This window comes from Callionymus lyra, chromosome 19, assembly GCF_982586985.1.
Source record: "Callionymus lyra chromosome 19, fCalLyr1.hap1.1, whole genome shotgun sequence".
Lineage (NCBI taxonomy): Eukaryota > Metazoa > Chordata > Actinopteri > Syngnathiformes > Callionymidae > Callionymus > Callionymus lyra.
In genome coordinates, this window is record NC_141836.1 from 2,787,475 (window position 1) to 2,813,648 (window position 26,174).

At 38.6% G+C, this 26,174-nt stretch overlaps 6 protein-coding genes across 6 annotated transcripts; 1 reads left to right on the forward strand and 5 right to left on the reverse strand.

The window, feature by feature from the left end:
* Window positions 1-3,063: 3,063 nt before the first annotated feature.
* Window positions 3,064-4,296, reverse strand: LOC148058947 (galactose-specific lectin nattectin-like). The gene is made up of 7 exons (XM_087782308.1): window positions 4,277-4,296; window positions 4,158-4,208; window positions 4,066-4,087; window positions 3,907-3,998; window positions 3,570-3,704; window positions 3,377-3,488; window positions 3,064-3,309 (listed from the first exon to the last, which is right to left on the reverse strand). Exons 2-7 carry the CDS (start codon window positions 4,206-4,208, stop codon window positions 3,245-3,247), a joined length of 477 nt encoding a protein of 158 aa, XP_087638434.1. The 5' UTR covers window positions 4,277-4,296; the 3' UTR covers window positions 3,064-3,244.
* Window positions 4,297-4,966: 670 nt separating this feature from the next.
* On the reverse strand, window positions 4,967-6,197 carry LOC148058948 (galactose-specific lectin nattectin-like). Its single transcript, XM_087781593.1, has 7 exons — window positions 6,180-6,197; window positions 6,061-6,111; window positions 5,969-5,990; window positions 5,810-5,901; window positions 5,473-5,607; window positions 5,280-5,391; window positions 4,967-5,212 (listed from the first exon to the last, which is right to left on the reverse strand). Exons 2-7 carry the CDS (start codon window positions 6,109-6,111, stop codon window positions 5,148-5,150), a joined length of 477 nt encoding a protein of 158 aa, XP_087637719.1. The 5' UTR covers window positions 6,180-6,197; the 3' UTR covers window positions 4,967-5,147.
* Window positions 6,198-6,869: 672 nt separating this feature from the next.
* LOC148058949 (galactose-specific lectin nattectin-like) lies at window positions 6,870-8,108 on the reverse strand. Its single transcript, XM_087782431.1, has 7 exons — window positions 8,083-8,108; window positions 7,964-8,014; window positions 7,872-7,893; window positions 7,713-7,804; window positions 7,376-7,510; window positions 7,183-7,294; window positions 6,870-7,115 (listed from the first exon to the last, which is right to left on the reverse strand). The coding sequence occupies exons 2-7, from the start codon at window positions 8,012-8,014 to the stop codon at window positions 7,051-7,053; spliced, it is 477 nt and encodes a 158-aa protein (XP_087638557.1). The 5' UTR covers window positions 8,083-8,108; the 3' UTR covers window positions 6,870-7,050.
* A 2,990-nt stretch (window positions 8,109-11,098) lies between these two features.
* Window positions 11,099-12,111, forward strand: LOC148058950 (galactose-specific lectin nattectin-like). The gene is made up of 7 exons (XM_087781488.1): window positions 11,099-11,144; window positions 11,206-11,268; window positions 11,335-11,350; window positions 11,412-11,500; window positions 11,568-11,702; window positions 11,772-11,880; window positions 11,947-12,111. Exons 2-7 carry the CDS (start codon window positions 11,206-11,208, stop codon window positions 12,009-12,011), a joined length of 477 nt encoding a protein of 158 aa, XP_087637614.1. The 5' UTR covers window positions 11,099-11,144; the 3' UTR covers window positions 12,012-12,111.
* A 7,506-nt stretch (window positions 12,112-19,617) lies between these two features.
* LOC148058951 (galactose-specific lectin nattectin-like) lies at window positions 19,618-20,826 on the reverse strand. Its single transcript, XM_087782427.1, has 7 exons — window positions 20,744-20,826; window positions 20,612-20,674; window positions 20,439-20,457; window positions 20,268-20,362; window positions 20,045-20,179; window positions 19,817-19,928; window positions 19,618-19,748 (listed from the first exon to the last, which is right to left on the reverse strand). Exons 2-7 carry the CDS (start codon window positions 20,672-20,674, stop codon window positions 19,687-19,689), a joined length of 486 nt encoding a protein of 161 aa, XP_087638553.1. The 5' UTR covers window positions 20,744-20,826; the 3' UTR covers window positions 19,618-19,686.
* A 3,630-nt stretch (window positions 20,827-24,456) lies between these two features.
* Window positions 24,457-25,825, reverse strand: LOC148058952 (galactose-specific lectin nattectin-like). Its single transcript, XM_087782433.1, has 7 exons — window positions 25,752-25,825; window positions 25,620-25,682; window positions 25,531-25,546; window positions 25,368-25,450; window positions 25,145-25,279; window positions 24,656-24,767; window positions 24,457-24,587 (listed from the first exon to the last, which is right to left on the reverse strand). The coding sequence occupies exons 2-7, from the start codon at window positions 25,680-25,682 to the stop codon at window positions 24,526-24,528; spliced, it is 471 nt and encodes a 156-aa protein (XP_087638559.1). The 5' UTR covers window positions 25,752-25,825; the 3' UTR covers window positions 24,457-24,525.
* Between the last annotated feature and the right edge of the window lie 349 nt (window positions 25,826-26,174).

Consider the following 26,174-nt stretch of genomic DNA (forward strand, 5'->3'; position numbering starts at 1 on the left):
TCTTTGTCTTTGTCTTTAGACTTAGATTGTGTCATCTTGTTCTTCCTCTTTATGTTCTTCTTATTTTATTTTTTATTTATGTATTATTTTTTATTGTTTATGAAAAATTGCTGGCTATTGTAAAAAAACAATTTCCCAAAGGAGACCTCCTGAGGGATCAATAAAGTTTTACCTTACCTTACCTTACCTTATATATGGATGGATGGATGGATGGATGGATGGATGGATGGATGGATGGATGGATGGATGGATGGATGGATGGATGGATGGATGGATGGATGGATGGATGGATGGATGGATGGATATATGGATAGATATATGGATGGATGGATGGATGGATGGATGGATGGATGGATGGATGGATGGATGGATGGATGGATGGATGGATGGATGGATGGATGGATGGATAGATATATGGATGGATGGATGGATGGATGGATGGATGGATGGATGGATGGATGGATGGATGGATGGATGGATGGATGGACGGACGGACGGACGGACGGACGGACGGATGGATGGATGGATGGATGGATGGATGGATGGATGGATGTCAAATTGAGGCGTGAAAACAAGTCAAAGAGCAGGAAAACAAACTGAATTTGTTCATGTATTTATGCTTGATTCGTTTAAGAAGTTCCTTCTATTACAACATAATGATAGTTTGTTATATTTGAAAGAGCGAATCCTTTAATATTGTCCTTATTATTGACTTTATTTCCTCTTTGAATCCTTAAGCATATTCAGAAAAATCCCCAAATGTTGTTCTTTCTTCTCTTCAGATTAAAACTAGTTTGTATTTTTTGTTAAATCAGGGGTTGGATCAAAAGTTTTATATTAATCCACCTGTCATTTAATATTTGCCTGTAAAACAAACATATTCATTCAAAATGGATCAACTTTTCTTCGAAGGCAAACAGATCAAATGAATGTTTTCTCTCTTCAAGTCGTGTTGTGTAACTGTTTGTACACAAACTCTGCTTCTCTCACATATTAACCAGAGACGTACTGTCAATGTCTCACTTGAAGTCACTTTTTTAACTGACTAACTAGATAGATGGATAGATAATCTATTCACCTCTGTCAGTATTGACCTAGTTTCTCGTCACACGCTCAACAGTCTCAGATGTCAAACCAAACCCATCATGTCTATTTGCGTTGTGTCATTTCAGAAAAATCGTTAAAAAACATGTTTGCCTGACTTTTTTACTTTTATCTGCGCAGTCACGTGGTTTCCCTGTCATAAGAGATATGAATCTAAAGTGTTCATCGTGGATGCATTAGTGCCCAAAATAGCTTTTCGTTCTTGGTGTCACTTCTTCCATTTAGTTTTTTTGACTCCACATGTTACTTCGACAGACAGGATCAGGAACGACAGAACAAACATACACGGAGGAAGAGTGACGGAGAGAGAGAGACGAGACACTTGGACTGAAAAGCGAGAACTGGAAATATAACCAGAGAAACAGGCCATTTGTGTCTCTAACCTCATGTGAATGTGGCCCTTATGAAATCACAAGCAAACTCTCCAACATCTAACGTCTAATCTACCTTTTTGTGAATCAATTTGTAATCAAATTGATGTCAAAATAAAATAGAAAGTATTAGAGCATAAATGATTGAAGAAACAATCTTTTTTGTTTCTGCTTTATAGACACATTCACTGTTATTAATATTGTTTATTATATTTTAAGGATATATTGATGTGTCGTCATCAGTTCACTCAGTCACGTTATTCTTTAAAAAAAAGAAAAAAACGTTTTGCTTTCCTGTCCTTTATTGACACAACACGGTCCGGGAACGATGTCTGTGAAGCTCCACTACCAGTTAGAAATTGCACCAATGGGATGTTTTCTTTATCAAGTTGGATCCGTCAATCAAAAAAGCAGATTCTGTGTTTTTTCGGAAATGCTGGATTAAACAAACAAAATGTTGTCAACAAGTGACGCGACAGTTGTTATAAACTAAAGGCTGTTTCACATCTGGAAATGTTTTATCTTGTATATTCAACAGACGTACACATCACTCTACGGAGACGGTTTTACTGAAATTGTCCAGTGACATCATGATGTCGGCTGACTCGGGTCAATACACTGTTCTGGTTCTGTTGGATCTGTCCTCAGCCTTTCACACAGTTGATCACCAGATCCTGTTGAGAAGACTGAGGGATGAAGACTGTCTGGGTCTGTGTTACAATGGTTCTCATCTTACCTTTCTGGGCGCAGTTTTAGTGTATCTGCCAATCAAATGAGGTCTGAATTATCTGTTGCGTGGAGTCCCTCAAGGTTCTGTTCTGGGTCCTTTATTGTTTTTGCTGTTCTTGATTCCCCTGGGTAAATTCCTTCAGAGATGTTTCTTATCACATTTTTGCTGATGACATCCAGCTCTACTGCTCTTTTGATCCAACTGAGCTCCAGAGGCTGAACTTAGTCAATTGTTTGCTAGAAATTAAACAATGAGTGAAAACACTTTACAGCTAAATGTGGACAAAACTGAAACTCTGGTGATTGCTCCTGATGATAAGATTCCAGGGTTGAGTCAGTACTTGGGTGACTTAGGTCAGTCTGTCAAACTGAGCCTGAGACACCTGGGTGTTGTATTTGACAAAGACATGTCATTAGTTCAACACTGTAGAAAACTGACTGAACTTGGGAAAATGATGTCACAACATGATCTGGATCTTATAATCCATGTGTTTGTGTCGTTTAGACTATTGTTACAGTTTATTTAGTGTCTAAACAAGAAGGATCTGTCTCGCCTGCAGTTTATACTAAACTCTGCACAATTCTGACCCGTTCTAGTAGAAGAACTCACATTTCTCCGATCCTTAAAACTCTGCATAAGTTTCTTTCAGGATCATTTTAAAATTCTGGTTCTTACTTTCAGATCCATTCATGGTCAGACCTTCCATCAGTGATCTGATCCAGACTTACATTTTTATTTGTGCTTTTCCCTGATTTTCTGGGACTCTTGTGTTTGTCTTATGTGTCTTTATGTGTTGTTCGTGTTTCATTGATTTATTCCAAAATAATGTCTCGGATAAACAAATAATCACATTCAAAACATCGTTGAGTTCTTTTATTCAGACGGTAGTAGATCGTAAGTCTTGCTCTTGATGGGTCGAACCATCACAACAATTGCTAATCCATGCTTTAGGAGGGAAAATATCGAGAGTTCATTTTGAATTCTCTGGGATCGTAGATGAGGATGATGGACAGATGTCTCTGGATAGACGAGCAGCTGCTTATTCCGGGTGTTTGACGCACATGAAGGGCTTCTTGATGTGGCACTCGTGGTCGTTGGGAAAACCTGGTCGTTGAAAGAAATCCAGTTAAATGAAGAGTGAGAACATGATCATCTTAATTGATCAATTTACCATTAAAGTTCAACTCCTGGCAATGCTCCTTTCCCTTTGCATTGTTAGGCTGACCTCTGCCCCAGATCTTGAACTCAGACTTGGATCCATCGCTCCACAACCAAACTCCGTTCTGGAAGAGAAGTTCCCGTATGACTTCCTCTCTCTTCTCCTTCCAAGTTCATATCATAAAGATAACGTTGAAGACGTCTACCTTGGTGGCGTCCTGAAATCCAGTCCAGATTCTTGTTTCTTTACCGCTTGATCTTCTTATCAACTTCAGGATAAATTCATATTCTTCTTTGGTTCTGTAGGAGACCAGGTTTCCACCCTCCTTCAGGCAGGTTTCCTGACCAGAACATTTGAAAAGGATGTTAAAGCACCTTCACATTTGGCCCAACGACTTTATTTGAAGTTGTGATAATGTTAACTAGTAAGTGTGTGAGAGGTTTACGGTTCATTGCAGAGAGAAGCCATGATACAGAAGATATTTAAAATCATTTGTGTGGATAAAAAGTGCCAAAAGAATAAAAGCATCTGTGAAGAATGACCTCAGCATCAGCCCAATCTTTAGCTCCGTGCTCGTAAACGTAACAACGATCATTGAACTCAGTCCATCCGGACGGGCAGGACGGACAGGCTTCTGCGAGGGACGAAAAGCATCGACTTGATGATGTCATTTCAAAGTGTTTATTTCTAGAAACACCTACCAGGCTCCCCGCAACACTGCGCCTGAAACATGAAGGAAACATTAACAACTCAATCAAAGAAAACCTTTTATTGTTTCTAAGTGGATTCTTACATTTGCTCCGAGCCACAGTCCAAACAGGACGACCAGGAACGACGGGTCCATCTGTGAAGGATTGAGACGAGATATGAAGTTCGTGACTAAAACCATCACCTGTAAGAGTGAAGTCAGACCTTGTTAGGCTTCAGTGAAGGTTCAGGTTCAGATGTGAAGCGACTATTTATAGAGTCAACGTTCTCTCTGATCAAAGGATTCAACGTCTCCTGTTACGAAATTAAACCAACATTGAAATATTAACATAAAGTTTGCTTTCTCATCACTTTCACATCTTTTCTGCAAACACTTTTACGATACATGTCAAATCAACCTCGACTGTACGACTTGGAATATGGAGAAAGAAAATAATTTGACATAATTCATTTGAATTAAAATTCCTTTTGCTACTATTTTTGCGCACATAACCTTTACATATATTTAAATATTAAATAAGTTACTATGTGTATGTTAGAACATGCATAGAAGAGTGAGTTTGTGATCATTTGTAATTCTTCTTTAATCTCAAGGTAACACTTTCGGACGTGCTTGTTGACAACATCTGATTCTATATTAAACAACATCACACGTTCACTTTTCCAACCTCTTCCTTCTGCGGAGCATGTTTTTATTATATCGTTACTTCCTTTGAGGATATAATCATTACTGTTGTGGTTATTTTTGTACTTTCTGTTGAAGCCTCGGAAAAACATTCCTCTTTATTCTCAACAAATAGAACGACCATAGAAATGTCAAAACACATTCCAGCGACTCACACCAGACGCTGAGATGAGAACTGGTGAAAAGTAAAAAACTCATTCCATTCAAAACATCGTTGAGTTCTTTTATTCAGACGGTAGTAGATCGTAAGTCTTGCTCTTGATGGGTCGAACCATCACAACAATTGCTAATCCATGCTTTAGGAGGGAAAATATCGAGAGTTCATTTTGAATTCTCTGGGATCGTAGATGAGGATGATGGACAGATGTCTCTGGATAGACGAGCAGCTGCTTATTCCGGGTGTTTGACGCACATGAAGGGCTTCTTGATGTGGCACTCGTGGTCGTTGGGAAAACCTGGTCGTTGAAAGAAATCCAGTTAAATGAAGAGTGAGAACATGATCATCTTAATTGATCAATTTACCATTAAAGTTCAACTCCTGGCAATGCTCCTTTCCCTTTGCATTGTCAGGCTGACCTCTGCCCCAGATCTTGAACTCAGACTTGGATCCATCGCTCCACAACCAAACTCCGTTCTGGAAGAGAAGTTCCCGTATGACTTCCTCTCTCTTCTCCTTCCAAGTTCATATCATAAAGATAACGTTGAAGACGTCTACCTTGGTGGCGTCCTGAAATCCAGCCCAGATTCTTGTTTCTTTACCGCTTGATCTTCTGATCAACTTCAGGATAAATTCATATTCTTCTTTGGTTCTGTAGGAGACCAGGTTTCCACCCTCCCTCAAGCAGGTTTCCTGACCAGAACATTTGAAAAGGATGTTAAAGCACCTTCACATTTGGCCCAACGACTTTATTTGAAGTTGTGATAATGTTAACTAGTAAGTGTGTGAGAGGTTTACGGTTCATTGCAGAGAGAAGCCATGATACAGAAGATATTTAAAATCATTTGTGTGGATAAAAAGTGCCAAAAGAATAAAAGCATCTGTGAAGAATGACCTCAGCATCAGCCCAATCTTTAGCTCCGTGCTCGTAAACGTAACAACGATCATTGAACTCAGTCCATCCGGACGGGCAGGACAGACAGGCTTCTGCGAGGGACGAAAAGCATCGACTTGATGATGTCATTTCAAAGTGTTTATTTCTAGAAACACCTACCAGGCTCCCCGCAACACTGCGCCTGAAACATGAAGGAAACATTAACAACTCAATCAAAGGAAACCTTTTATTGTTTCTAAGTGGATTCTTACATTTGCTCCGAGCCACAGTCCAAACAGGACGACCAGGAACGACGGGTCCATCTGTGAAGGATTGAGACGAGAGATGAAGTTCGTGACTAAAACCATCACCTGTAAGAGTGAAGTCAGACCTTGTTAGGCTTCAGTGAAGGTTCAGGTTCAGATGTGAAGCGACTATTTATAGAGTCAACGTTCTCTCTGATCAAAGGATTCAACGTCTCCTGTTACGAAATTAAACCAACATTGAAATATTAACATAAAGTTTGCTTTCTCATCTGTTTCACATCTTTTCTGCAAACACTTTTACGATACATGTCAAATCAACCTCGACTGTACGACTTGGAATATGGAGAAAGAAAATAATTTGACATAATTCATTTGAATTAAAATTCCTTTTGCTACTATTTTTGCGCACATAACCTTTACATTTATTTAAATATGAAATAAGTTACTATGTGTATGTTAGAACATGCATAGAAGAGTGAGTTTGTGATCATTTGTAATTCTTCTTTAATCTCAAGGTAACACTTTCGGACGTGCTTGTTGACAACATCTGATTCTATATTAAACAACATCACACGTTCACTTTTCCAACCTCTTCCTTCCGCAGAGCATTTTTTTATTATATCGTTACTTCCTTTGAGGATATAATTATTACTGTTGTGGTTATTTTTGTACTTTCTGTTGAAGCCTCGGAAAAACATTCCTCTTTATTCTCAACAAATAGAACGACCATAGAAATGTCAAAACACATTCCAGCGACTCACACCAGACGCTGAGATGAGAACTGGTGAAAAGTAAAAAACTCATTCCATTCAAAACATCGTTGAGTTCTTTTATTCAGACGGTAGTAGATCGTAAGTCTTGCTCTTGATGGGTCGAACCATCACAACAATTGCTAATCCATGCTTTAGGAGGGAAAATATCGAGAGTTCATTTTGAATTCTCAGGGATCGTAGATGAGGATGATGGACAGATGTCTCTGGATAGACGAGCAGCTGCTTATTCCGGGTGTTTGACGCACATGAAGGGCTTCTTGATGTGGCACTCGTGGTCGTTGGGAAAACCTGGTCGTTGAAAGAAATCCAGTTAAATGAAGAGTGAGAACATGATCATCTTAATTGATCAATTTACCATTAAAGTTCAACTCCTGGCAATGCTCCTTTCCCTTTGCATTGTTAGGCTGACCTCTGCCCCAGATCTTGAACTCAGACTTGGATCCATCGCTCCACAACCAAACTCCGTTCTGGAAGAGAAGTTCCCGTATGACTTCCTCTCTCTTCTCCTTCCAAGTTCATATCATAAAGATAACGTTGAAGACGTCTACCTTGGTGGCGTCCTGAAATCCAGTCCAGATTCTTGTTTCTTTACCGCTTGATCTTCTGATCAACTTCAGGATAAATTCATATTCTTCTTTGGTTCTGTAGGAGACCAGGTTTCCACCCTCCCTCAAGCAGGTTTCCTGACCAGAACATTTGAAAAGGATGTTAAAGCACCTTCACATTTGGCCCAACGACTTTATTTGAAGTTGTGATAATGTTAACTAGTAAGTGTGTGAGAGGTTTACGGTTCATTGCAGAGAGAAGCCATGATACAGAAGATATTTAAAATCATTTGTGTGGATAAAAAGTGCCAAAAGAATAAAAGCATCTGTGAAGAATGACCTCAGCATCAGCCCAATCTTTAGCTCCGTGCTCGTAAACGTAACAACGATCATTGAACTCAGTCCATCCGGACGGGCAGGACGGACAGGCTTCTGCGAGGGACGAAAAGCATCGACTTGATGATGTCATTTCAAAGTGTTTATTTCTAGAAACACCTACCAGGCTCCCCGCAACACTGCGCCTGAAACATGAAGGAAACATTAACAACTCAATCAAAGGAAACCTTTTATTGTTTCTAAGTGGATTCTTACATTTGCTCCGAGCCACAGTCCAAACAGGACGACCAGGAACGACGGGTCCATCTGTGAAGGATTGAGACGAGAGATGAAGTTCGTGACTAAAACCATCACCTGTAAGAGTGAAGTCAGACCTTGTTAGGCTTCAGTGAAGGTTCAGGTTCAGATGTGAAGCGACTATTTATAGAGTCAACGTTCTCCCTGATCAAAGGATTTGAAATATTAACATACAGTTTGCTTTTTCATCTGTTTCACATCTTTTCTGCAAACACTTTTATGATACATGTCAAATGAGCGTTTAGGTTTAGTTCAAGAGAACGACAAGAATCCTGTAATCAAACTTACTCAGGTTCAAGTTCATGTAAATGTTATCATAAGATCTAGTTTAACCTGCAAGTTATAACAATATTTTCATAAAGCTCTTCTAAAGTTGATTCGAGTGTTGATTCGAGTCCAATCGAACACACTTGAGCGCCGACTCATGACATAACAATGATAATGTCGGACCCTATGAAGGTAAAACAGGTGCATAAGTCCCACATGATGACAGCATGACTTCTGTAGTGTTAAAGTGCACGTAACTGCATATTAGTTCTCGTAATTGAAGACTAAGTAAGTAAGTAGATGGTTTAATTTTTATTTACGATTACAAGTCTACAATTATGAATTATTAAGAGCGAATTAATCTAAAACTCAGTTTTTCACATAAAACCTTCTCCACATTCATGAGGACGAAACATTCCGATCTAGTATTTGATGAACCTATAAGTGAGAGCAGCTCATGGTCACGAGCGCCCATTAATGACCATAAAAGGAGGTGAAGGTGACCCTGTCCACCTGTCAGACACAAACAAACAGAGAGAGAAACAAACGTCTCTGAAGCGAAGATCAAAATAATTCACGGTAAAGTGAAGTTTTATTTTCTTCTTCTGGCAGTGGAGTCAAATTGTTGTTACTCATCCTAACTTAACTGTCATATGAGATGATGAATACATAGATGATCAGATCAGATCCTCACAGACAAACTGCTGTGGCTAAAGAGGCTTTTGGAAGTTGGACCGGCCGTGGTCAGTAATCTCATTTGGGGCGTGTGTTGGATGAAGACTCGGCTGGTTCTGGAGCAAATATTCAACATCAAACTAACTTTACCTGTTAATCTTGCCTCCGTAGAACAGATGATATATCGCAGATGAAATGTAAATGTTTGAGATGAAACTGGAGGCAAACAGAGCCACAAAAGAAAGACTTGAGTCACGGTCAAAATATCAGCTGCTGACGAGAACATTATGTCAGGAAATATACCTGACGATTGTTTACATATTTGGTGATATTAGCTAATTATTGGTCATTGTTCTTATGTTTTAATATTATTTTTTAAATAAACAAGAATTTGTAAACTATTCAAATACTTTGATAATTCACAATCATGACCATGGTCTGATAACGTCTACTTATTTACCTGATTATTTTTATTATCATTTTTGTTATGTTCGAATCATAAAAATTCAATCAATTTACAATTCTTAAAAACAATTATAGTGCGTTATAGTTGTGTATCTAAAGATTGTAGCTACTAAAATATTGATGAATCACAAAATCCCGTAACTTTCCTGCTGTTCACGTTTTATACACAAATTCGTTCTGTTTTCACGACATGAACGAGATCTCTTGGGTTTTATTGGTACAAATATGTAGTTACGTGTATGCACTCGTTAAATATGGGTACAAATCTCATGTTACATGTGGAGTTTATGTTTCTATTTTGGCTGTGATTGAGTTGCGAAACAAATCTATGACTCACAGCTGCAGATTACAGAGATTATGTTTAGTAATTTGTTATTTTACACTTTTAAAACTATTTATTTTAGTTTTTTGAGTCTTCAATTACAAAGTGTTTTACAGGTGCAAATATGCAGTTCCACGTATACGCATGAATACTACAGGTACAGATCTCATGTTACGAGTATGTGGGACTTGTGCACCTGTTTCATCTCCACAGTCTTTAGTGGCACCTTTTGTATGAATCTGTGCAAATGTGACATTTTTCAGCTTTAATAAATTAAAAAACCTTAAATCTAGGCTCTCACACTGCAAACTAGTGGTTTCTTTGGAAAGGGACAAATAGATTACATTTGTACTCAAGTAATACTGTGTGGAATGCACTGGAAAAAAATAAAACGTGGGATGTTGGACTCCAGCGCCGACTAGTGGCAATAAATCCCTTATAGAACATATATTATTTTAGTCACTGAATGAATCATGTCATAGCATCAGACCAGGAATTCCATCCAACAACTTCCACCTACAGTCAACTTTGTGACACAATTATCAACGTCTATTTCATCCCCTCATGTGATGAACCTCTCTGAACAGCAGGAGGCGCTATAGAGCCACTAAAGCTTGTTTGTGTCATGAACTCATGTTGGGCTTAAGGTGTAACTTTTACCACGTATTTTTCTGCCATCGCTACTTTATCCCGTGTGTTATCTCGGGGTCAAGTTGACCCGGAGGCCTCGAAAACAAATGTGTTTTGTGGTATCCCTTGACTTATCTCTGGGTGAAGTTGACTCGGAGGCACGAACCAAACAGGGCCGGGTCTAGGCAGGGGCAAGAGGGGGCCTGGCCCCCTCAAATAAATGTTGTGCCCCCTCAAACTTACATGTAAGTAAGTAAGTAACAGCACAATGCCCCCTCAAGATTTGTGGCTGCCCCCTCATACATGCCTGTCTAGACCCGGCCCTGGAACCAAATTTGTGGTATCCCTTGTGTTGTCCTGGGGTTCAAGGTGAACAACCTCCTTAGCTTCCAAAAATACAAACACAGTGGAGGAGGTCGTCGACCTTGACCCCGCGACAACGCAAGGATCGATAAGTCTGTGTAGGGTTTATGTTTTACAATTCAGATAAACTACACATCACAACTATATGTTCATATCAGATAGACCTGAAGAACTTCTTCAGATGTGAGACAAAGTCATGTATTTAAATATTCTAAATCTCAATAAAGCTAATATATCTGGAGCCAAAGATGTCAAACTTTATTGAAAGATCTGCCGTTGGATCTTTGGATCATGGATCAGGTCCCATGTTTGCTTTGCCTCTCAGCGAACTTCCCTCACGCGTCGAGCGTCGACTGGATAGTTTATAAAGACGGATCCTTGAGGACTCTATACTCAGAAAGCTGATCCTCAGAGAAGGTTCACGTTTACAACCGTTCCCTGAGTCGGTCGCACGTCTAACGTGGTTCTCTTCCCACAGATGGCCGGACTGACCTTCATCGTGGCTCTTTGCTTGACCAGCGGACTGTGGCTCGGAGCCGAGGTGAGTTCGGAAGAAACATTCCTCCGGCATCATGTTTCTCACTGATGTGTTTCTTTGTGATTCCAGGGCAAACGTTGCAAAGGTTTGTTCCTTCTCTTTATTCTCGTGTGAACTGTTGACAAATCCTTCCTTCCGTTCTCAAGGGTGTCCCCAGTGCGCGGCCGGCTGGTCTCAGTTGGGCTGCCAATGCTTCAAATACTTTGCTGGTCCCAAATCCTGGGCTGATGGAGAAGTGAGAGAGCTTTTTATTTTGGACTCCTTTGTTTCGAAACATTTGAGCAGCATCCTCTTGTCCTCAGCTGGCGTGCAGGGCTCTGGACGGCAACCTGGCTTCAATCCACGGCGCGGATCAGCACCAGTTCCTGAGAGACCTCATCAAAAAATCCGCCGGCTCGGACGCCCGAACCTTTGTGGGAGGCAACGACCACGCAAAGGCAAGCCGCCGCTGGACTCGGGTTCTCACTCGACCTCTAAAAATGTTCTGACCTCGTCTGTTTGTCCAGGAGGGAACGTTCATGTGGAGCGACGGTTCTAAGTTCGACTTCAAACTGTGGCCACAAGGAGAGCCCAACAACCACGGCAAAGGAGAAGACTGCATGGAGATCAACTTTGGTAACTAACCATGGAGCCAACATGGAGGACGCGTTTCAGAAGTTCATCTTCTTCTCTCTCTTGCAGGAAACAACCCCAATGATATTGCATGCAGCGGCCCAAAAGGATACATCTGTGGCAAGGATCTGTGAAGGTCGTCTGATGTCAGCAAAACCTGGAACAAGATTCAATATCTCCGACGGGAATGAAAAGAATCAGATTGACTTCTAAAGAATAAATGCATTAAAACGATTCTCGTGGTTGTTCTTGTTGAGACTTGTATCATGGCGGGTCTATAGAACCTTCTCCTCTTCAAACACATTAGAAAACAATTTTGCACAAGCTCCAAAAATCCAACATTTGTTCACCAACTTTTACACTATTTTGTTTATTTTCAAAAGTCAAAAGTGACGTGATCTATATCTATACCTTTCACTTGGTGCTCCAGAGTCTTCTTGGGCTCAACATAGCCTCCATGAATCTGATCTATTTCTGGACTAAGATCATTATTTTTTCACAATGGCCAAAAAGGCTGAAAACATCATGCACTAACTTTTCTCTTATTATTAGTGAATAGGATGATTTTTTTTTCTCATTCCTATGGAAGTATTAGACTAAATTAGAAACTTTGTAGCTCAAATCTTGAACAAGTACCATCCTTTTAAATGTCTTGTGTCATCGAACGTTTTTGTTTTTTTTAACTAGAATTCTGAGCAGCTCTAGTAGAAGAACTTACATTTCTCCGATCCTTAAAACTCTGCATCAGTTTCTTTCAGGATCATTTTAAAATTCTGGTTCTTACTTTCAGATCTATTCATGGTCAGACCTTCCATCAGTGATCTGATCCAGACTTACACCCCAGCTCGGGCTCTGAGGTCTGTGGATCAGAATCTACTGATGGTTCCTGAACTTCAGGACCAGAGGAGAGAAATCCTTCCAGACTGTTGCTCCTAAGCTTTGGAACCATCTCTGTGTTTGATGATCTACTGACTCCTTCAAGAAACATCTTAAGACGTTTTTATTTGAGATTTTCCCTTGTTTTGCCTTTGTTTTTTTCAAGCGCTTTGTGACCCTGGTCTAGAACAGCTCTTTACAAATAAGACACATGGAAACTAAAACTTTTACTTACTTACTTAGTGAGTTCATATTTCTGAAGCCTCTTGTTCATGAGCTGGTTTGTTTCATTCTCATCTGGTCTTTCACATTAGTTTCACTAAAGTTGTATGTTTTTAAACATACATTTTTGTTCTGTATACATCACTCATGCACAACGGTTACTTTTAATCTACAATGACAATTTAAAGATGAGTTTTAAACTACAGAAATATTTTCAACTCTAAAAAGGATCAAATAATAACCTGAAAACAAGTAGTTTTCAAACTGTTTTCCCTGGATTTGCTATTTCTTATGATCATTGAAGTGAATATTACGTATGTTCCTTTTTTATTGTCGTGTCATCATTCCTGAGTCACCTGAGCAGTATATTTGGAGAATTCATGATCTCTAGAGTCATTTACAATTCTCTGGAATGTTCTGGAAGTTGTTCACACAGTTTGTGTCCCGTTCACATGATTATTCTTGTATCTTCTGAGATCAATCGGCAGAATTGAAACGGTTCCAAGTCAAATCTTTGTTTTAATTCCAAATAAAGACCAGTTTAAATGAATGGCTCTGGTATAATTCAATATTTGATTTCACAAGGAATATTTTAAGAATGAATTAATGGAGAAGATGGTTCAGCCAAAAAGACGAGGTCATTTTTTCTGTGAGATATCTGACTCTTTTTTTTTTTTTTAATCATTTATGAGATTGTGGAACTTGTTTTATTGGTTTTAACTGCTCAGGTTTTGGTCTAAATGTAATTATTAATGTTCAAATCAAATTGTTCAATATTTTCTGCCTCATTGATCTTCTCCTCGTGCACTGACAGGATTTAAAGTTTGTTCAACGCAGCGTAATGAAACTTCAATAATAAGTAATAATAAAAATATATATTACCTGATACCTATCCGTTAAATCTTTGTTTTCATTCCAAATAAAGACCAGTTTAAATGAATGGCTTTGGTACTGAAGAAATTTAATAATTCAATAATTGATTTCACAAGGAATGTTTTTAGAATGAACTAATGGAGAAGATGGTTCAGCCAAAAAGACGAGGAGGTCATTTTTTTTGTAAGATAATGGACCCATTTTCTTTTATCATTTATGAGATTGTGGAACTTGTTTTATTTAATGTGAGTATTTCAATTGTTCAATATTTTCTGCCTCACTGATCTTCTCCTCGTGCACTGACAGGAATTAAAGTGTGTTCAACGCAGCGTAATGAAACTTCAATAATAAGTAATAATAAAAAATAAATATTACCTGATACCTATCCGCTTCGTGCCTTGTGGAACATAAGGCCTTCACAGAGCGCTTCCTCTTCTCCCGGTCAGCTACTGCAGTCCTCACTTCAGACCATGATGTCCATCCTGCTTCCTTTCTTTCTTTCTCGACAGTACGCCTCCAGGTGGTCTTTGGTTCTGAATGGTCTGAATTCTTTCCTGGTTTCTTGCGTAAATCCTCATTGTTTTTGTTTTTTGTGTGTTGATCTAAAGTCCTGCTAGTCTGGCTTCTTCATCCGTCCTTGTTGTTTTATTCTGAATTTGTTGTTTTGTAGAGGAGAGTAACACTATGTCATCTGCGAAGTGTAAGTCGTCCAGTTTTTGCGTTAACTTCCATCTAATGCCATTTCCTCTCTGCTTACTGTTCTTCTCATGATCCAACACAATCAAGAATAAGAATCCCGACACATTGCAACCTTGTTTTACACCGGTTTTAATATCAAACCCCTCACATATTTCTCCCTGATCTTCTACTGCACACTGGAAGTCTTCATTAAACGTTCTGACCGTTCTGACGTTCTCGTCTGGGATTCGGTACTTTTCCAGGATTATCCACAGGCTTTTGTGATGGACAGAATCAAAAGTGTTTTGGAAGTCTTCAAAGGTAATGTATGGTGTTGCCACTCATTGACTTGTTCTATGATGTTTCGTAGTATAAAGAATTGCTCTGTTGTTCCCCTTCCTGTTCTGTAACCTTGTTCTTTTCTCAGTCACTATCTTGGCCACAACAGAGAGGAGGGTCATGCCTCTGGAGTTCCTACATTCTTTGAGGTTTCCTTTCTTTGCTCGTTTGATGATAAGCCCTTTCTTCCACTTTGTTGGGATCTTTTCATGGTTCCATACTTTCCTTAACAATTTGGCAGCTTTTAATAATTTGGCCGTGATGGGGTTGATTCCTGGTGCCTTACTAGTCTTTTTATTGCTTCTCTGACTTCACCTACTGTTGGTTCATTAACTGTAATTTCTTCAATTCTGTCATTGAAGCCACATTCATCATCTTCTGTTATTGGCTTTTCTGGTTCTTCTCTATTAAACGCGTCCTTGAAGTGTTCTGTCCACCTTAACTTAATTCTTCCACCGATGAGGTTACCATTTTTGTCTAGTACTGCTGTTCTCTGTCTGGGTCCCTCGTTCAATAATGTCTTTGTGAGTCCATAATGTCTTCGTGTGTTGTTTTCTTGCGGCGTCTTCGGCTTCACTAGCGATGTTCTCCAACCATTTACTTTTGTCTGCTTTTATACTTTTCTTCACCTCTTTGTTCTTCACTGCATACTTCTCTTAGCTGCTTCTTGATTCATTCTGAATGTGTGTCTAGGATTGTCTCATTTATTCTTTCTCTTTGTTCTATAAGGCTCCAAGATTCTTTACTGATCTATGGCTTCCTCTTTTTCTTCCAATTTGGTCGACCAAGGACCGCTTCAGCTACTATGTATGATTTCTCCATTACTCGTGCGTCACATTCTACCGCTTCATCTCCTACTCCTTCCGCTTCCTTTTTCAACACCTGGAACATGTTTCGCAGACTGATGGAAAAGGTCTTTAAGATGGTTTTATTCTTCATATTTTCTGTCTCATCCTTGTAGTTTCTTCAGTCTTACCTTGATTGTTGTGCGTACAAGATGATGGTCACTTCCAATGTCCGCAGATCTGTGTCCTCGTGTATCTTTAACTGAATTCCTCAATCGCTTGTTGACTAGTGTTAGAACTATCTGATTCCTGGTCGTCCCATCTGTAGATATCCAGGTTGCTTTATGTATATCTTTACGTGGGAACAGAGTTCCTGTTATTATTCTCCGTTATTGTTCTGCTGTCTGAGACCGTGACCATGACCCTGTCATCATCTTTGTTTTCCTGCCCTACTTTAGCATTCATGTCTGCTGTTACAATCAACATGTCGTGTTTATTTCTTCTGTCTAATACGTCCTGTAGTATTGCATTGAATTGGTCTTATTCTTCTGTATTTTCTGTGGGTGCATAGATATGTATGACTGCTTAATGTGTTGGGAATGGTATCTGGCTTGAATGATTCTCTCATTGACCCAAACGATCAGGGTTCTTGCTGCTGTTTTCACATCAGTCTGCCTACTCGTTTTCTATGGTTGTCGTCGTCTCTTCAATTCAATTCAATTCAATTTTATTTAAAGTGTCTTATCATAACAAAGTTATCTCAAGACACTTTACAGTTGAAGTAAGACTATAGTTGATTAAGGAAAAACAGATCCCAGCAATTCAACAATGAGCAATAAGCGAAACACTGTGCAGTGAGCTATGGCGAGGAAAACTTCCTTTTAGAAGAAACCTGGAGCAGAACCAGACCCATTGTTGACGGCCTCCTGCTTTGACCGTCTGGGAGGAAGGATGGGGGGGTAGACAGATGGATAAGGAGAAGAGTGAGGGAGGATATAGTGAGAGAAAAAAGGAGAGTATGGGAGTGTCCATGGAGGTGCTGGAGAGAACTCTGGATCTGATGACGTGGTGAAGATCCTGGATCAGCAGCAGCTCTGGAGGTGGATCCCTGGGGCTCCGGGAGAGAAATAAACATGTGTTTAAACTGCACAGGTGATGAATGTAATGCAGAAAAGAAGGATAAACAGAGCTCGGTGTCTAAAACTCCTCCAGCATTCTCAGTTGGTTCCACAGCAGAGGGGCTTGAGCCCTGGCTCCAAATCTACATTTAGAGATTTGTGGTATAACTAATAGCTCCGAGTTTAAGGATCGTAAGGTCCTAGAGGGTTGGTAAGTTTGGATTAGATCTTTAATATATGTTGGTGCTAGATTTAGCCATTTAAGGCTTTATAGGTTAAGAAAAGGGTTTACAATTGTATTCTAAATTCTACAGGAAGCCAATGTAAGGAAGACAGCACAGGGGAAATGTGTTCGCGCCTCTTGGTCTTAGTCAGGACACCAGCTGCAGAGTTCTGAATGAGCTGAAGAGTTCTGAGAGATTTTTTAGAACATCCTGACAGAAGAGAGTTACAAAAGTCCAGCCTGGAGGTAACAAAAGCATGGATGAATTTCTTAGCAGCACCTAAAGGAAGGAAGGGCCTGATTTTTTGTTGATGTTACGAAGGTGGAAGTAAGCAGTCCGTGAGATTTGTTTTATGTGTGAGTTAAATGACAAGTCCTCGTCAAAGCATACACCCAGATTCTTTACAGTGGTGCTAGTAGCAGGAGCGAGTCCATTTTGTAAAGCTAGATCATTAGTTAATGATTGTCTGAGATGTTGCGGACCAACTAGTAAAATGTTTTTTCCAAATTCAGTAGGAGGAAGTATTTGGTCATCCAGGACTTGATATCTGTAATACAGGACTGTAGTTGTGTAGCTGATTTCTTTCATCTGGCTTCATTGACAAGTAGAGTTGGGTGTCATCAGCATAACAGTGAAAGTTTATAGAGTGTCTTCTAATCAAGTCATATAGTGGGAGCATATAGATTGTGAATAGGATTGGACCAAGAACATAACCTTGTGGGACACCATAGCTGAGCTTAGTGTGTGTCGATGAGAGGTGGTTGACATGTACATAGTGCGTTCTATCCGACAGGTAAGATTTAAACCAGTTTAGAGCAGTTCCACGTATGCCTATATGGTTTTCTAGCCTCTGTAGAAGTATTAACAGTGTCAAATGCAGCACTGAGATCTAGAAGAACAAGAACTGAAACATGGCCCTGATCAGAGGCCATCCGCAGGTCGTTACTAACTTTTACCAGGGCGGTCTCTGTGCTGTGGTGTTCCCTAAAACCAGACTGAAACACCTCAAATTGATCATTGTCATGGAGATAATCACAGAGCTGACTTGTAACCACTTTCTCCAGAATTTTTGAAATGAAGACAACATTAGAGATCGGCCTTTAGTTAGTGAGGACCTCTGGATCAAGAGTGGGTTTTTAAGCAGAGGTTTAATTACTGCAACTTTAAAAATCTGAGACAGATAGCCTGATGTTATTGGCAAGTTAATAATGTCAAGTATGAAAGTGCTAAGTAAGGGGAACAGTTCTTTAAGTAGCCATGTGGGAATAGGATCGAGAAGACATGTTGTGGACTTTGAGGAGGAAACAACCTGGGACAGCTGTCGAGGACTCACTGGTAGAAAGGAGTCAAAGTATGTATCAGTCATAGTGTTTGTGTCCGGTGAGGCTGCACTGGTTGTATTAGAAGAATCTAGGAGGTCTTGAATCTTTCCTCTGATAGTTACAATTTTTTCATTAAAAAAGTTCATGAAGTCACTGCTACTGAGATGAGGAGGGATGGACTGATGGCTCCGTGTCAGCCTGGCTACAGTGCTGAATAAGAACTTGGGGTTATTCTTATTTGCTTCTATAAGTACTGAGTAATATCTGTCTCTGGCTTTCCGAAGAGATGCCTTGTATATATTTAACTTATCCTGCCAGTCCTGGTAGAATTCATTATGTTTTGATGAACCATTTCTTCTCTAGTCGTCTAGAATCCTGTTTTAATTTACTTGTTTCCTGAGTATACCAGGGAGCAAGACTACTTCTGTTAACAGTCTTTTGAGTTAGTGGTGCAATAAGTCAAGCGTGTTATGCAACGAGTCTGTAAAACTGCCCACAAAGTTATCAATGTCAAGGTGACTATGGTAGAGTTTCTTGACACACTGAGGCATTTTACTGAGCACAGAGGGAATTGTTCCCATAAACTTGGTTATGGCACTTTCAGAAAGACATCTTTTGAGATCCTGCTCTGTAGACTTGAGTCATTTAAAATAAAATCAAAGGTTATTAATTGATGGGCGGAAAGAACTGAATTCTGAGGAGAGACTATAACATTTTTAATTTCAAGTCTGTAAGCTAGGACAAGATCCAATGTGTCTCTTCCAGAGGTGATGATGGTTTGTCCTTCTGATAGTTACACCTTTCCTTGTCCTGTCCAGTGCGTTTCACTGATGCCTGTGATGTCGATTCTTCCATTTGACATTACTCTGGCTTGTATTGAAATGTTGTCATTCGTTCCAGTTTCAGATTTTCAAGGTGTTTTTTGGATGCAGCGGTGGCCTATTCAACCCGAGGGTTAATATACAAGAAAATTAAGATTCAAACACTCAAACCTACGTGGAATTGTTGTGAAAAGGAAAAACATATTTGATATCAAGAGGAATATTTTTTATAATCCAGTAAATCCTTTTCATGTTTGTCTTCAGGCTTATATATGTTCACTATATATGTTATATTCATATCAGGTACTTTAAAAGTAAAGGATTGCAGCACCGTTAAAGGAAATAACTGGAAGATAAGGGTTTTTTTTGTTCTCTTTCATTTTCTCTTTCTTGTCTATCTATAAAAATCAATTCAACTCTTTTTTGATAATAGATTAAACCACTTTTATGTTCATCAGTTCAAATGTAAAAAACAGACACGATTGACTTGCAGTAGGTTTTATTGTGGCACTACTAAGTGTAGCGTCTCAATGACGTGATCGTCGAGAGCCTCACAGATCTCTGGCGCACATGAACGGCTTCTTGTGGTAGCACTGGTGGTCATTGGGCTTGTCTGGAACGTTAGAACAACTGGTTAGAAATGCATCTTCGATTCGTTATATTAAAACTATTCACACTTACTGTTCCAGTTCAACTCCAGACAATCCTCAGTTCCTCCACCATTGTCAGGCTGTCTCGGGCCCCAGTAGTTAAAGTTGAACTTTGTACCATCAGTCCACATCCAGTTTCCCTCCTGTACCAAGAGTTCAAACACTCATTTCAAATCAGCTTGTGTATCAAATGATGCATATAATTAATAATCCCTCATTTTTCAAACATTTTAGCACTTGTTGTATGTATCGTAAAGACCTTGGCAATATCAAAGCCTCCAGTCCAGATGCGCTTGTTGACCCCAGTGATCGCTCTGAGCATCCCCTCGATGTGACTCAGTTCTTCTCTGCTGTGGATGGAGACCAGGTTTCCACCGAGACCGATGCAGCTTGACTGGAGGAAAGACAGGATAGATAGACGGATGAATAAGTGGGAATAAAGGAGCATTTTAAAAACAGAAAAATAATGTTTCAGTAAAGACCTCAGCGGAGGAAAAGTCTGCAGCTGTGTTGACGTAGTAGAAGCATCTGTCGTTGTATTGGCTCCAGCCATTGGGGCAGTTCTTACAGCATTTCCCTGGTTCATAGAGAAATATAATCCATGAGTGGATCACTGCACTATCTAAAAAGATAATCTGGGTGAAGATACTAACCTTTTCCACAACAGTCAGCCTGTGAGATCAAAAATAAAAGAAATACATTCATAAGTTTAATCAATCAACACACAGTCAAGTCAATTTGGTTCCAGTCTCGTTTCTTAAAGACGGAGCTTTAGCTTCATCTTCCCAAAAGAAATGGAGCTCACTATTGACTCTAATTCACTCACGTTTGCTCCAATCCACAGTCCACCACTCAGGCAGATGATGGCGATGAGAGAGAGACCGTTCATCTGCACCAGAGGACGAGAGTTTTTTAGGTGAGGATCTGTAACCCGTGAGAGACTGAGTGAGTGTCTTACCTTTGCTGTGATGATCAGGTGAGTCTGCAGACAGTAATGAAGCTGTCGAGATGTTCATGGAGCTCTTACTTTTGACTTTTATACCTTTGTGTGTCTTTATTTTTGCCTCGGGTAACAGTGATATCTTTTTTGTCAGAAGCCAATGTCTTGTTTGATTAACTTAACCTTCAGGATGTTCAGCTTCAAAGAAGCGTTTGACGATGAAATCCAAGGGACATATTTTATTAAACATTAGTGCTGTGAGCAAACATGGTTGGGCAAGCATGGTTCTCCACCTTTTCCCTGGTTAAATATATATATATATATATATATATATATATATATATATATATATATATATATATATTCTAGTTTCTTCTCACCTGACATATATATATATATATATATATATATATATGTCAGGTGAGAAGAAACTAGAATATAAGACACATTTTCAGTTATTTCACACTTTTTTACATGATTCCACATGTGTTCATTCATAGTTTTGATACATTAAAGGCATCCAGTGAGAACCTGTTATGTTAATAATCAAGAAAACAAAAACAAAAAGCATTGGATGAAAAGTCGTGTCCAAACCTTTAGCCTCTACTGTTTTAAAACTGTCGCACTTTGAGATTTGTTGACCAAACCTGCAAATAAAATCTAGTATTATTATAAAAAGTTAAACTTTTTTTTATTAGCACATGTTGTTCTTCACCTGGAACCTAATCAATAAATGCTACACAATGAAAACGTGGTTTTAACTTTTTCGCAATAATATTTTTATTTGTTGTTCGTGCTTCACAGGACGCCGGGCTGCAGTACTACTTTTCACCACTTGGTGCCACCAAACCGTCCCTTTTCAATCAGCAGAAGAAGTCGTTGCACCCTCGTTAGCCACGAGCATGAAAGATGGCGGTGGATGTGAGTCAGCAAATTGTGAGTCTGACATTTTATCTTGGTTTGATACGTCATTTGAATGTTTCTTGTTCTTTCTTCACCACATTAAACGTATCCATTTTATTTTAAAGTTTAGTATCCAACCATAGTTTATGTTTTCAAGATTTAAATAAGCTTAAGAAAGAGACCGTCAACTAATAACATGTTTCAATTATTTTGAATTCAAAACATGACCTAATACTTTTTTTAAATATCCAAACTCTTCAGTCAATTCACTGCAACACGTTTCTTAGTATAAATGTATTTCTGTCATGTTTAGAGTCTCGTTATTAACGCAACAATGTCAAAAAGTTACATTTTGTTTGTTGTTTGAGCCTCACTGGCCTGCAATATTGACTCCCACCACTAGGTGAAACAAAAATTGTAGTTAGTACGAATTGTTAATAACAAATGTACTGTATATTCATCAGAAGTAGAAGCTTGTCAGAAACTTGTGAGTAAGTAAGTAATGGTTATTTGTAAAGATATTTCTAGACCAGGGTCACAAAGCACTTTAACAATCAACAACAATACACAGTTAAAATATATACTTTCAAAGATCAAGACTCATAAGACTTACACAGGAGTCTCAGAAAATCAGGGAAAAGCTCAAATAAAAGTGTCTTGAGATGTTTCTTGAAGGAGTCAGTAGATCATCAAACACAGATGTTTCTTGAAGGAGTCAGTAGATCATCAAACACAGATGTTTCTTGAAGGAGTCAGTAGATCATCAAACACAGATGTTTCTTGAAGGAGTCAGTAGATCATCAAACACAGATGTTTCTTGAAGGAGTCAGTAGATCATCAAACACAGATGTTTCTTGAAGGAGTCAGTAGATCATCAAACACAGATGTTTATTGAAGGAGTCAGTAGATCATCAAACACAGATGTTTCTTGAAGGAGTCAGTAGATCATCAAACACAGATGTTTCTTGAAGGAGTCAGTAGATCATCAAACACAGATGTTTCTTGAATGATTACAGTTTAAATGAAACATTCTGACATCACAGTGTTGCAGGTGTCCTCCCCTAGAAGCTCTAAATCAGTTAAGTACCTACATGTTAATGAAACAAAATAAATATGTATGTAAACATGGTGAGAGGTACTTCTGCCTTTAGGTGTTTTTGTAACGTGAACATTAAGCAGCAAACTTTATTTTTATTATTCGTTTTTAATGTACAAAACAGGAGTTTCAGGGGTGAGTTTGAAATGTACGTAAGTCCTTGAATGCAACTCGTGTTTTTGTGACCAATCTGAGCAGAGTGGGCGGTGCTTAAGAGTATTTTCTAACGTAAATATCTTTATTAAATGAGAGTTTTGTGCAAAAAGAAACATATTGATGAGTATAATAGAGTATAATAGAGTATAATAGAAGTCCTAGAACAATTTAAGAGACACTTAAATCAGCACATTTGGTGCCCTTTAAGGATCAGAGAAATGTGAGTTCTTCTACTACAGCAGCTCCGAATTTTGTATGAACTGCAGGCGAGACACATCCTTCTTGTTTAGACGCCAACATAAACTGTTACAATAGTCTAAACGACACAAACACATGGATTATAAGAACCTGATCATGTTGTGACATAATTTTCCCAAGTTTTCAGGTTTTCAGGCCACTTGTTCATGAGCTGTTTTGTTTCATTCTCATCTCGTCTTTGACATTAGTTTCACTAAAGTTGTATGTTTTTAAACATACATTTTTGTTCTGTATACATCACTCATGCACAACAGTTACTTTTAATCTACAATGACATTTTAAAGCTGAATTTTAAACTACAGAAATATTTTGAACTCTAAAAGGATCAAATAATAACCTGAAAACAAGTAGTTTTCAAACTGTTTTCCCTGGATTTAAACTATTAACGGCTAAAGTCACATCTGTTATTAAAACACTATTTCACTGAAGAGAATATTTGCTCGGTATTGATGTTCTTTAATTATTTAAAATGTTACATGATTCTGTCTTTTGCTATTTCTTATGATCATTGAAGTGATCATTACGTGTGTCATATGTTCCTTTATTATCATTCCTGAATCACCTGAGCAGTATATTTCAGTCAAATCTTTGTTTTAATTCCAAGTAAAGACCAGTTTAAATAAATGGCTCTGGTACAGAAGCAATTTAATAATTCAATATTTGATTTCACAAGGAATATTTTAAGAATGAATTAATGGAGAAGATGGTTCAGCCAAAAAGACGAGGTCATTTTTTTTGTGAGATATCTGACTCTTTTTTTTTTTTTTAATCATTTATGAGATTGTGGAACTTGTTTTATTGGTTTTAACTGCTCAGGTTTTGGTGCATAATGTAATTATTAATGTTCACATCAACTTGTTCAATATTTTCTGCCTCATTGATCTTCTCCTCGTGCACTGACAGGATTTAAAGTTTGTAACGCAGCGTAATGAAACTTCAATAATAAGTAATAATAAAAATATATATTACCTGATACCTATCCGTTAAATCTTTGTTTTCATTCCAAATAAAGACGAGTTTAAATGAATGCCTTTGGTACAGAAGCAATTTAATAATTCAATATTTGATTTAACGAGGAATATTTTTTATAATTTAGTAAATTCTTTTCATGTTTGTTTTCAGGCTTATACATGTTCACTATATATGTTATTTTCATATCAGGTACTTTAAAAGTAAGGATTGCAGCACCGTTAAAGGAAATAACTGGAAGATAATGGTTTTTTTTGTTCTCTTTCTTGTCTATCTATAAAAATCAATTCAACTCTTTTTTGATAATGGATTAAACCACTTGCATGTTCAAATGTAAAAACAGACACGATTGACTTGCAGTAGGTTTTATTGTGGCACTACTTAGTGTAGCGTCTCAATGACGTGATCGTCGAGAGCCTCACAGACGTCTGGCGCACATGTACGGCTTCTTGTGGTAGCACTGGTGGTCATTGGGCTTGTCTGGAACGTTAGAACAATTGGTTAGAAATGCATCTTCGATTCGTTATATTAAAACTATTCACACTTACTGTTCCAGTTCAACTCCAGACAATTCTCAGTTCTTCTATCATTGTCGGGCTGACCCGGGCCCCAGTGGTTAAAGTTGAACTTTGTACCATCAGTCCACATCCAGTTTCCCTCCTGTACCAAGAGTTCAAACACTCATTTCAAATCAGCTTGTGTATCAAATGATCCATTTAACTAATCATTGTCAACGTTAGTCGTAAGTCCCAATTCTCAACTGTTTCTGATAATTGTTAGATGAGTATTTTTTGTCTTCTCGAGCTTGAGTTGTCGGGTTGAAAACTATGGTCCGTCACAACCCGAAGATGACTTGGATACAGCAGAATGTTTATCACTAGAGATGCCACAATAATGGCATTTAAATGAAAAAATAAAAGGTTTATCAGAGATTATAGGTGACATTAGAGATTAATTTAATCATTCATGACCGATTTTAAATAATAATTCCTCAATTTTTCAAACATTTTAGCACTTGTTGTATGTATCGTAAAGACCTTGACAGAATCAAAGCCTCCAGTCCAGATGCGCTTGTTGACCCCAGTGATCGTTCTGAGCATCCCCTCGATGTGACTCAGTTCTTCTTTGCTGTGGATGGAGACCAGGTTTCCACCGAGACCGATGCAGTTTGACTGGAGGAAAGACAGGATAGATAGACCGATGAATAAGTGGGAATAAAGTAGCATTTTAAAAACATAAAAATAATGTTTCAGTAAAGACCTCAGCGGTGGAAAAGTCTGCAGCTGTGGCGACGTAGTGCAAGCATCTGTCGTTGTATCGGCTCCAGCCATTGGGGCAGTTCCCTGGTTCATAGAGAAATATAATCCAACAATGAGTGGATCACTGCACTATCTAAAAAGATAATCTGGGTGAATATACTTACGTTTTCCACAGTCAGCCTGTGAGATCAAAAAGAAAAGAATTACATTCGTAAGAAGAAATTGAGCTCACAATTGACTCTAATTCACTCACGTTTGCTCCAATCCACAGTCCACTACTCAGGCAGATGATGGCGATGAGAGAGAGACCGTTCATCTGCACCAGAGGACGAGAGTTTTTTAGGTGAGGATCTGTAACCCGTGAGAGACTGAGTGAGTGTCTTACCTTTGCTGTGATGATCAGGTGAATCTGCAGACAGTAATGAAGCTGTCGAGATGTTCATGGAGCTCTTACTTTTGACTTTTATACCTTCATGTGTCTTTATTTTGCTTCAGGTAACAGTGATGTGTTTTTGTCAGAATTTAATGTTTTGTTTGATTATCTTAACTATCAGGATGTTCAGCTTCAAAGAAGCGTTTGACGATGAAATCCAAGGGACATATTTTATTAAACATTAGTGCTGTGAGCAAGCATTTTTCAGCAAGCATTGTTCTCCATCTTTTCCCTGGTTAAATACGCTGGTATATACTTAAAAGATCAAGAGAACACCAAGACATGCACAGGAGTCACAGAGAATCAAGGAAAAGCATGAATAAAAAACATGAATAGATCTGAAAGTAAGAACCAGAATTTTAAAGTTGATCATGA